A 12,014-nucleotide genomic window follows, 5' to 3' on the forward strand; every position below is an offset into this window, starting at 1 on the left:
ATGGATGAGCAATAACTGATGGATGGATTTTCTCACAGTGATGCTGCTGAACTGCCTTAGTGGGATTTAAGTTATACAGTTATAAGTCATACAGTGCTTAAGAAATGTATTACACCACCACCCAGTGCAAGAGCACATAGCTATAGCTGCACGGAATTAAGAGTACTGGTAATTACCAAAATCATTTTTGATGTTCTTGTAATGGCTAGTCCACAAGTATGTGCAAGCTCTTTAATAAATATTATATTTTTCTTGCTAAAATATATTTAATAATATCTCAAATTTATTGTTTTACAAAAAAAATCTGAAAAAACGTCATTTGTCAGGTTTTTTCATCTTTTTGTTTTTATTAAGAGGCCACATTGAAGTTATTTACTTAAATTGTTTTAGTGGTGATGATGTGCATCCACCTCTGTGTCTTCGTCTGTCTTCAGCACAATACATATTTTTTCCTTTTCTTTTGACAGAATCAGTGGCAATGGCACTCCACATCCTGGCGTCAAATCCATATCCCAGAACCAAACTCCTACATCACCCGTCCATCGTTTTAATAGTTCAGCAACCTCCACACCAGAATCCAAACCTGACAGGTTAGCAACACGGCTAAGGCAAACGATTTTTAATGTTACCTATAACTCTGTCAAGCTTTTATTTTGAAGAAACTTCCAAATGCATAAATCAAAGTATATGTCATTCACTTAATTAGCAATAATTTAATCTTATTTGCTCTTTTTCTCTGATTCACAGACCTGCTATAGGGGGGCTGCTAACATTATCATACAGACAGCATCAGGAGTCTCTGGCTGCAGAGAGAGAGAGGCGACGCCAGGAAAGAGAGGAGCGACTGCAGAGGATTGAAAGAGAGGAGAGGAACCGCTTTAGGTTAGCCTCCCTTATGTGACTTCTTAGCATTAAAAAAAATGATGTATAGCTTCTGTACAGTGGAACCTATTAAAGACGGGTTAACAACAGGCCATCTTCACTCACTAAAGATGACCACGTATCTCTCCAGTGTGAGGATACGTGGTGATGGTGAGGATAACCAGATAAACTAAATGGTCAAAATTATTGGGCCACACCTCTTAAACTTTGAAATCAGCTAATTTCACTCCGTTGCCACTGGTGTTTAAAAGCAAGCACCTAACTATTCAGTCTATCTTTGCAAACATTTGTGAATTAATGGGTCGTTTTAAAGGTCATTCTTGTCAGAGAAGCTCAGGAGAATTTTCACTGAGCATGACATCCCAGTGGACTTAAGACCCAGCCACACCCTCAGATGAACACTGGTTCAAAACTAAGCAACACAGTGTATTGCTGTGCAGTGCGGCGAGCAATGCTCAGACGTCTACATTGGAGAAACCAAACTGCCACATCATAAATCGCACAACATACAAGAGCCACCTCAACAGGACAAATTTGGCTGTGGATCTGCATCTAAAACATAAAGGCCACTCTTTCGAGGATGCCAGTGTTCACGTTTTGAACTGACAAGAGTAAAAAAAGGCCATCTATGTCCACTCTGAACATCCAGCATTGAACAGAGGGGGTGGCAAGAGATCCCATGTAAGTCCAACGCTCTGCTGATCCAGTAACTGCACAGTTCCTCCTCTGACATCAACATCAGCAGCTCCTGTAAGTTTAATGTGTACACAGCCCAGTACTTTTGTCCATACAGTGGTGTACACTGTAAAGAGAATAACGGCAGATGGAGCATCATACGGCGATCTCTTTGTACATATCAGATGTAAATAAAAATCTTATGTAGTATGAATGCAGGTTTAAACTGTCTTTTGCCCATGCTCTCCCTGCTCTCCATGATCCGTTTCTGTCTTTCTGTCTCAGTCGAGATTATGTTGAAAAGAGGGAAGAAGCAAGACAAGCCAGAGAAGAAAGGTGAGGTTACTTTGTTTCAGGGTTTCACATGCATGCACTGCTGCAGCTGTGAAGCTAGGTTAAAAACTAAAAAGCATTTTAATATCTGATCAGATATAAGATGTACAATTTGCCTCAGCCTTAAGCTGTTCCAACGTTTAACAGGAATAGTGTGTAGTTGTCTTTTGGCATGCATGTTTTTTGAAAATGCAACTTACACAATTTTGAGGGACATGTGAAGTGTTACCTCGTGCCAAAAATCTTATAGAGAACTTTGGCAACTTTATCAACATGGATATGATTTGTCATCATTTCAGTCATTGAGTAATGGGACTATGGCTCCATTTTCCGTAATTACCCTGGAATGAGACAACGTAAATGGCTTCTATTCATTGACATAACTTTTTGATCATTGTTATATGAGGTCATCATACCTCTAAAGTCTAAACTGTCATGTATATTTCAATAGTTAGAGTTGCTGGAGATTTATGCTTACATAGATGTCACTACCCCAAAAAACATCATCCTCATCACCATAACAAATTTACTGTGCATCTTGTATTTTATTTAGTTATCCATTACCGCTTTTCATGTAACTACAGCGCAGTGTCCACATAAAAGTAAAAGCAGCTGTTTGTCACTGCAGGTACAAGGCTGTGGAACGGGTAGCTGCGGAGGAGTTTGAGCGGGAGCGCCCCAAAGTGCCAACAAGAGGGCGGACGGAGATAACTCTGTGTTTGAGTCCAAACCCCGCCAGCCGCTCAGCATCCCGCTGTGCTACACCTTCATCCGTGATTTCACAGGAAGACACCTCCACCATCACACACCAGAGTTTGGGTACACCTTGTTTGTCAAACATGTATTCTTCATTAGGACTTGAGAGATATGTGCATGAATGAGTGAATGAATGCTTGATGACACAGCTGAAGGACACAATACTGGCTGTTTGTGCTCCTGTCTCCCTCACTTGGCCTGTCATTAAAACTTGATAAAAATAATTCTGTTTCCATCTGCTGTGATTTAATGGCTCCATAGTGTAGTGGTTAACACATTTGCCTTATACGCAAATAATATAGGGTTCTAGTGTACTCCTTGTACCAGTTCCAAGCCTGTGTAAGAGGGAGGGTTGCATCCAGTCCAAAAACCTGTGCCGAATAAATTGTGCTTATTCATCTGTTGTTGTGACCACTTAGTAAATAAGGGAAACCATCTATATTTACGTTACAATATAAAGCACCTTGAAGCAAGTGTTGTTGTGATTTGGCGCTATATAAATGATAAAGTCAGACAAAGCAACAAAAGGAGAAGCTGGGCTGAAGCTGCACTGCAATGTAGATGTGCAGAGGTGCTTACGCTCGGCCTTCAGCTCCTATGGATTGATATCAAAGGTTAACAGCTGATGGACTCTCAGTAATTTCAAGATACTTCAATGTAAGATTGTAATCAGAAATTTCTTGTTTTTTTCTTCAGTTTATCTTCGTAAAGCATGCTTCTTTGGTGACTTTAAACTGAAGATAAAGGCTGAAGCTGAAGGATTTTTCTCAGACTTTTTGTAAAGCATTGCAGTGTTTCAGCCAGTCGTATAAAGGGATTAGGTGATTGATTTATGTATTTCAGTCTGAGAATGTCAGTATCAGCACACTTAATGATATGCCGGGAAGCAATTTTAAATATATTTTTAGATTTTCCTTTAACTTTTTTTTTGTTCTTGAACACTATCAGAGTTATACGTTGGCACATAACTCTGTACAGAAACATTTAAAGTAACATTTTTCTTTAATATTGCCGTAATTTCTCTTCCAGGAACAGAACACATCCCACATGCTGAACCACAGACCAGAATAAAAAGCGCAGCACCAGAGTTACCAGTATTAGAACCTTCCCCTGCACCTCCCCCTGAACCAGACAAACAGCAAACTGAGGCGGCGTCGCAGGCAGAGACAGAGGATGTTGTTGCTGAAGAGAAGGTAGCGGTAGAGGTGGCTTCAATTGGACAGTCAGGCAAGAGTAAGGAAGAGACACGAGAGCAGGTGAAGCTTGAGGAGCGGAGACAGCGTATGGATGAGGCAGAAGAAGAAGAAGCAGATGTAACTGATAAGGTAAAGGAGGGAGAGCCGGATGTAGAAGCAGAAGCAGTAGAGTTGGAGGAGGAGTCTGAGAAGGAGCAGGTGACAGAAAGGGATGTAGATGACAGTGTGCTGTTGAGTGAAAAAGAGAGGCAGAATGAAGAGGTGAATGAAAAGGACAACTGCTCTGCATCCAGCATCTCCTCCACAAGTAGCACTCTGGAGAGAGAGGAGCGGGAGGTGAAACTCAACCGTGAAATCGAAGCAGGTAGAGTTAAAACATTTTGCAGATTTTATTTGCTTACTTTGATGATCAACTATTCATATTACCTTCTATTTGATCGAAATTGTTTCTATACCTTCAGGCCAATGGACTCAGTGCATTAAAGAGGCAGATGTGAATGACCACTGCAACAAAATTCTCAACGGGAAACGCTTCATGCTGGACATGCTCTATGCTCAGAAGACGGCCGCTGAGGATGATGGGAAAGTGGGAGAATCTGAAAAGGAGAAGTGTAAATGTGAGAAGGAGGAGGTGAATGACTCTGTGGCGAGTTTGGCTAGCAGGATCTCCACACTGGAGGCTCACAGACAGGCCAGAGAAGAAAATGTGAAAAAGATGGAGGTGGGAAATCTGGACAATCAGGGCAGCGTCCGGGCAGTGGCGGGGAAGTTTGGAAATTTGGTCAAAGGCCTGACATCTCCACCTGAAGCAGAGACGTCAAAAGAGCAGCAACAGGCTGAAAAATCATCGCCCGCTGCCTCGTCAACGTTAGCCCCAAAGAAAGAGTCGGACTATATCTGGGACCAGTTGATGGCCAAACCAAGAGAGCTGCGGATCAAAGATATGGACTTCACCGACCTGAAGGATGAGGATGACATGGACATTTTAGATATGGACAGCACGACAGGGTCAGGTGACCTAATACCACCTCTTCCTCCCCTGCCGTGCAATACCGCCCTGCCACCACCACCACCACTGTTTGGATGCCCCCCACCTCCTCCCATCCTTGGCAAAATGATGCCTCCACCTCCACCATTTATGGCCCCTATCCCTCCGCCATCCCCTCAGCTGAGCCGAGGGGATATTCCTCTCTTCCAGAAGAAGAAGAAGACCATCCGTCTCTTCTGGAATGAGGTTCGTCCTGTGGACTGGCAGTGTAAGAGTCATAAATTCTGTAAGGATTCTCTCTGGTCCAAACTGGAGCCAGTTACACTGGACACATCCAAGTTGGAGCAGCTGTTTGAGTCCAAATCCAAGGAGCTCTCTGTCACGAAGGTAATTGCTGTCTAGACTGCTATTAGAGCAGCTCTCCTCCCTAGCTGGTTATTTGAAAGGATCATTTTGTGATTTAGTTTGGTGCTAATTGTGCTTGTTGTCTCATATAAATCAGGAAGCACACGGTACAAGATGGACTTTAGATTAAGTCACCCCTACCTCTATGTTAAAGTAAACTATGGGACCAGAGCACATCAACACATTCTTAAATCTTCAGAGTTATTACAGGATCCACTGATTCAAAAATCTGTAGGTTCAGGGGCCAACCCTGCTCCGGAAACTAAAATATGTTCTAAAATAATGCCTTCAAGTGCAGAAAGCTGTGACATTTTAAGAAACATGTACTGTAACACCAAGAAACACTGCCATGTAGACCTCCAAGTCTTTTAAGCACAGACCACACAAGGAATCAGGAAAAAGAAAAAATAATTATAACTGAGGTTTTTCTACCATGGTTGATGTGTTGGATACATTTTTGCAAACTTCTTACACACTGGTAATATTCTGTATCTTGTAGAAAGCAGCTGTTGATGGCAAACGGCAAGAGATCATAGTCCTGGACTCAAAGCGCAGCAATGCTATAAACATCGGTTTGACTGTCTTACCTCCTCCCCGCACAATCAAGACTGCCATTCTCAACTTTGATGAGTACGCACTAAACAAAGAAGGCATCGAGGTAAGTCTTTTTAATAAGGTTCTGCCTTATGACGCACACCTATGGACTCTTCCTCTCTCTCCCACTCATCTTAACTCCCCAGCTTATCAGAATACAGAGATGCTAAGATATATTGTGATCATCAGCTTGATTTCGAGTTGTTTTCATGCAATTTTGAATTGAATCTTCTCTTTTATTTACTCTGATTTACAGTAAAAAAACAAAACAAAACAAAAAAAATCAATGTGTTTAAATGGTATTATACGCCTGTTTTCCCACCTTCTCCCCAACTTTTCTCTTCCTGCCACTAGAAAATACTCACAATGATCCCCACAGAGGAGGAGAAGCAAAAGATCCAGGAAGCTCAGCTGGTCAACCCTGCTATCCCCCTGGGCAGCGCTGAACAGTTCCTTCTCACCCTCTCCTCCATCACAGAGCTGTCTGCTCGCCTGCAGCTGTGGGCATTCAAGATGGACTATGAAATTATTGAGAAGGTCAGAATCAATCATGCCTGTAGCAGTAGCAAAAGTGCATTATATCTCATTTTTGCTTCTAATTTTCTTATAATAAAATTTAATTTTGTGAATTAAAAAGGATATATTAGGAAATATGCTTGCGATTAGTTAGTGAAATATGAGCAATTATCGCACGAAATCTGTAAATATGAAGCTACAGCCAGTTGGTGATTATCTTGGCTTAGCAACAGCTTTCCAGTAGACTTCAGTACAACTGTACTTCCTTTTGCACCCAGTGGTCTCCCCCTGCTGGCCACTAGAAAGAATGCAGGTTTGAGGCACTTTCAAACTATCTTCACTTTTGACGTCCACAAACTTCATCCGCCTTTTATATACAGTGAATAGTTTAAACAAGATTTGTTTTTCCTATATGGGGTACATCTGTATGATGAGAGAAGAACAGACTTCACTGGAAAAAAAATAGGCATGCAGGGATGTGTCATGTGCTTCATGACTGTATTTTCCTGCTCTTTTAGGAAGTGGCAGAGCCTTTGCAGGACTTGAAGGAAGGAATGGATCAGCTGGAAAAAAATAAGACACTCAGATACATTTTGACCACGTTACTTGCCATTGGCAACTTTCTCAATGGCTCCAATGTAAGTAAACCTCCAAGTCGTTTGTAGCGTTTACTCGCTTTGTACATTTTCTGCAGTGCTCCTCACCCCCCACCTCCTCTGACAGCCTATTGATTTGGCAAGAGTTCTGCGTGCCTGACTGCACCAGATACTGTCCTTCTACAGTAAAAACACTTGTCAAGGCCTCTGCTAAACCTGGTCCTTTCTGTGTGTGTGTGTGTGTGTGTGTGTGTGTGTGTGTGTGTGTGTGTGTGTGTGTGTGTGTGTGTGTGTGTGTGTGTGTGTGTGTCAAAAAGAGAAAAGGGGAGGGAAGGTTTTGGGATTTCTGAGAATTTCTTTCTGTCTGGCCTTTTTATGTGTGAACCTGCATATGTGTCTCTGTTTTTTTCCCTCATTTGTTTTGTTTTTGTCTCACTTTGTCATCTGTGTTTCTTTGCCCTTGCGTGTGCCTCGGTGTGTATGCAGCTGTGAGTAAGTGTATTTATGAATGAACCTCTGGGATATGCGAGCCAAACATGCAAAGGGGAAACATAAGTCATCAACATCAAAACAGGCAGTTACCGTAAATAATGGCCACGTTTATATTTTGCAGTAAGCCATTTAAAGCTGGCAGGAGAACAAGGGGAGATCCCGTTAGGATTAGGATTATGTCTTTCATTCTGGCTTTTTAGCTTCGCTGTGGTGAGCAGAATAATCAGTCAGCCCTGAAATAGAGTGTAGTTTCAGTCTAATGAATCTACGTATCTACTCTTAGCTCTTTTCAACTCCCTTTTTTTTCCCTGACTCTGCCAAAGAGGAAGTTCACTGCAGTTTTGGTCCTAGAGTAGCAGCATTTGATTTTAATTTTAGACCATTGTTTCCATCCCACACTCTGAGAGTGCTCCTGTGTTTGCATATATCTCTAGGCTAAAGGCTTTGAGCTGAACTATTTGGAGAAGGTCCCTGAGGTGAAGGATACAGTTCATAAGCAATCTCTGCTGCACCACGCCTGCTCCATCGTGGTTGAGAAGTTTCCAGACAGTACTGATCTCTACTCTGAGATTGGCGCTGTTACCCGCTTGACCAAGGTTCCGTTTAAAATTTCACTTTAACAACTAATCTAAAATAGTTTGTTGTTAGTAGACATAAATGCCAATGCCACATCACCTCAAGTCTGTCTTGGTTGTTAGGTGGACTTTGACCAGCTTCAAGACAATCTGGCCCAGATGGAGAGAAGGTGCAAAGCATCATGGGATCACCTGAAAGTCATTGCAAAACATGAGATGAAACCAGCGTTGAAACAAAAAATGTCCGACTTCCTCAAAGACTGTGCAGAGAGGATCATCATACTCAAGATTGTACATCGAAGAATTATCAACAGGTGCATTCACATGTAGATAATCCTTTACACATTAAAGCTTTCCTTACGCATTTTCCAGAATTTTTATATCTTAGAAATATAACTGTGTAATCAGATTTTGAATTCTCGTTAATGATAAAGCATGTATAATGATGCATTGTCGCTCTACTCTTCTCCAGGTTTCATGCTTTCCTGCTGTTCTTGGGCCATCCGGTGTATGCAGTACGTGACGTCAGCATACACCGCTTTAGCAAGATACTGAGCGAATTTGCTCTAGAATATCGCACGACAAGAGAGCGCGTGCTGCAGCAGAAACAGAAGAGGGCCAACCACCGAGAGAGGAACAAGACCAGGGGAAAAATGATAACAGATGTAAGTCGTCTTCAGCCGACCTACACACACATTTTTCCATTTCATAAACCTCGTCTTTGTTTAGTTTGAGCTTTCTGATTTCTGAGAAACAATACGGCCCATCCCTAGACGCTGCTTATATCCTTAATCTGGTTAAAGCGCCAAATGCGGCATTTGTAAGGACATCGGTATAGCTCCTTGGTATTCACATGTATAGGTTTCTGTAACAACAATCAGTGAATTGTTTTTAGTGTATCCTATTCTGTAGCTGGAGCCAGCTAAGAAAAGCCAGAGCAAACACCTCACCGCATGATTAAAATCCCCCGGACTGTCAGAGCAGACTCAACAGCGGGCTCTGGCAAGAACACCCGCTCTTCAAAAGGTCCCTAATTCAATCACTGTGTGAGAATTCAAACTCTGGATTTCTGGATGGCCCACTCCTCAGCTCACACTCCTACAAAGAAATTCAGTCAAATATGCTCCTCTGGGCTGCACAGCTTGAATCTGCAGTGATGATTTTATGGTGTACGACAGGGGTGTGAAACATAAGGCCCGGGGCCCAGAATCAGCCCGGCAGACAATCCAATCCGACCCGTTGGACATATTTGTCAAATGTAAAGGATGGAATAAGTTTTTAGACTTTTAACTGTATTTTTAGGACTTGTACAGCTTTTCCTACTGATAAACACCTCAGACCAAAGCCATTCATGCTGCAGTAAGAAAGTAATTGATAAAAAGTTGACAGGAAACCATGACAGGGAAGTCTATAGTAATTTTATCTACTATAGACATTTCTATTTTATTTCACAATGTGTCAGCAGTAGAATAAATAAGTAAAACAGGGCATTTTCTGTGAATTAGCAAATCATTCCACTTAATACTGAGCTACCAGAATTGTCTGTAATTTTATATATTTATTCTGTACAATTTAAGCCCAAAGAGTCATCCTGACTCATTTCTTTCAATAACCACAACAGCATTTCTTCATCATGTTGAAAAACTGAGATATTAACACTGCATTTCTTTTTCTTGTATTGACATATCTCAGCAATTAAATGCACAGTTAAACTACTTTACACTGACAGAAAGGGTATTTCCACCAGTCTGGCTCACTTAAGATAAAAGGGGGCTTAATTATGGCCCAAGATGTAAAATGAGTTTGGCATTCCTGTTCTAGGAGATGAAAGTCTCACGAAAATGCAGGTATTAAAAAGAACGTGTTTAAATATTTAAGGACTTCTGGTATTTGCTTTCTTCCTAAAAATTAGGTGACAAGACTGCACCACTGTCTTATCTTAAAACTCGTATATAAAAACTTATACTATTATTTTAAAGTCTGCAAAAATGTAATTTTTACTATTTTTTTTCCATAGAGTGAAGATGACAATGATAGTGAGGTAATTGTGTTTGCAGACAAGTGCATGGGTGTTTGCATTTAACCCTGTCTTTTTAGACACGCTGTTGTAACTTTGGAAAACACCAAGTGTTGTAACATCAGGAAAAACAGAGTCGATTGTGACACTGACAGGCTGTGTGTGTAAGAGAGACCGAGCGTGGATGAGGAAACTCGATGGACAGAAAGAAGTGTCTGCATGATATGTTCTGTTGATTGAATCTAACTTCAACAACTCACAGATACTCAGGTGAAATATAATGAAATTCTTGAACCCGGCATGTCAGCATTGTTTCAAGAACCAGTCTTGAGGGAGAAAAAAGATTGTATCTCAGAGTTGTGGGTGGAGTGTTTGAAATGCCTAACTGCTCCTGTTTTAGGTTAGAAAGCACTGTCACCTGTAAAGGTTTACCTGTGTGACGACTTTCATACGTAAAAGGTCTCAGAGCGTGGAGTTGAGTCACATTATACTGCTAACACAATCTCATGTGCCCGTCTGTTGCTGTAGAGTGGTAAATTTGGTGGAGCCCCTTCAGACAAACCGGAGAGTCAGCCTCAGAGTGTCCAGAGTGCCGAAGATGCAGCAGAACACGAGAACATGAAGGCCGTCCTAAAAAGTAGCCTGCAGAGTGGAGAGAGTGGATCATCCACAGTGCCGGGCCTTCGAACACGCACCAGAGCCAGTAGCACCAGAGGTTCTTCTCCTTTACGTGTTGTGCTTTTACACTTTTAAATATTTCCTTATTTTTACCACTGCCATCCAGAAAACTAGATTTGCATTATTCAAGTCAAACACAGTAACAGTTGTTTCATCTTTATTGAAGGAATTCTACCTAAAACCTAAGTTTAATTAGGACTATTTAGCAATGTAGCAGCAAATCTCTTCAATCTCTATGTTTATACACCACTTTGGTGCCTCTGCTCACCCCAACCAGTCAAGGCAGATGGCTTATTATTATTTTTCAGTTCATTTTTAATCAGTCATTTCAAGGCAGTAAGCAGCAATTCAGTTATAGGGGGGAGACATTATAGCAGGGAATGGTCATCCATGAATCTTTAGTTAAGTTTTGGATTTTACAAATAAATGTTATTTACATAAGACCAATTCACAATAGTGAAGGGGCTTTATATTACATGGCACAGACTACAAAATTAAGGAGAGGAATACAAAATTATTTGGTGATCCTCAGTGACAAAGCATATGGAGGACGAAGACTTTTTTTTTAACACAAATAAACTGGTAAAACCAGGCTGAGGGTGGGTTGTGGGAGGAATGTGAGTGTGACATAAAAGAGGAGCAGAACATCTTCCTGTTTTACGTTTACTTCAGCTGATCCAAAATGCCAGCTGAAGGCTTTTCAAGGGCCTATTATGACATCCTGTTTACAAGATGTTGCTAAATGTTGTAGCAACATTTGCTGAAAGTAAGCATGCAAACTAAAAGTACTATCAAAAACGATTTGCATTAGTACTACAGGCCAAGGTAATGCTACTGAGTTCAAATATCTGCTCAGACATGCTATTTCTGAGATTTACAGAGCCAGATGCCTCAAGTTTAGTTAATTGAATTCAGAAATAACTACAATTACAGGTTATCAAGTCTGTCGTTAAGCCTGCTTGTAGTTTAACTAAATGACTTAGCCCTTTAAAGAATATTATGAGATGCTATTACCTTGGTACCATCAGACGTTTCGCTTACCCATTTTAACTGTGTTGTTTTAGGTCGTGTTGCCCCATGGTGCTCTGCCAACGACGACCCAGTAAACTGCACAGATGACACAGCAGACGAGATCATGGAGAGGATTGTCAGGTCAGCCACTCAGGGGCCCAGCCAGCGGACGCAGCCGCGGGAGAGGAGACGATCCCGAGCCAATCGAAAATCATGTGAGTGGTGTCAAATATTGGGCGAGCTGCCTCATTTCTTATCATACACAGAGCAGAAAGCTCCAATCAGCTCCATATGTAAACT

General features: G+C 41.5%; 1 protein-coding gene across 1 annotated transcript in view; it reads left to right on the forward strand.

Moving 5' to 3' along the window:
- The window catches only part of fhod3b (formin homology 2 domain containing 3b), a 97,287-nt gene that overhangs the window by 82,731 nt on the left and 2,542 nt on the right, over positions 1–12,014 (forward strand). Inside the window, exons 12-26 of the mRNA XM_085366613.1 lie at positions 468–590; positions 748–882; positions 1,843–1,893; positions 2,519–2,709; positions 3,676–4,206; positions 4,304–5,217; positions 5,735–5,893; positions 6,184–6,366; positions 6,864–6,983; positions 7,868–8,029; positions 8,132–8,322; positions 8,481–8,673; positions 10,026–10,049; positions 10,554–10,740; positions 11,768–11,929. Coding sequence (XP_085222739.1) covers positions 468–590; positions 748–882; positions 1,843–1,893; positions 2,519–2,709; positions 3,676–4,206; positions 4,304–5,217; positions 5,735–5,893; positions 6,184–6,366; positions 6,864–6,983; positions 7,868–8,029; positions 8,132–8,322; positions 8,481–8,673; positions 10,026–10,049; positions 10,554–10,740; positions 11,768–11,929 — 3,326 coding nt within the window. The remainder of the gene's footprint in view (positions 1–467; positions 591–747; positions 883–1,842; positions 1,894–2,518; positions 2,710–3,675; positions 4,207–4,303; positions 5,218–5,734; positions 5,894–6,183; positions 6,367–6,863; positions 6,984–7,867; positions 8,030–8,131; positions 8,323–8,480; positions 8,674–10,025; positions 10,050–10,553; positions 10,741–11,767; positions 11,930–12,014) is intronic.

The sequence above is a fragment of the Diplotaxodon limnothrissa genome, linkage group LG11 (assembly GCF_057381915.1).
Source record: "Diplotaxodon limnothrissa isolate DT_005_m linkage group LG11, D_limnothrissa_male_GT1.1, whole genome shotgun sequence".
In the NCBI taxonomy this organism is placed as follows: domain Eukaryota; kingdom Metazoa; phylum Chordata; class Actinopteri; order Cichliformes; family Cichlidae; genus Diplotaxodon; species Diplotaxodon limnothrissa.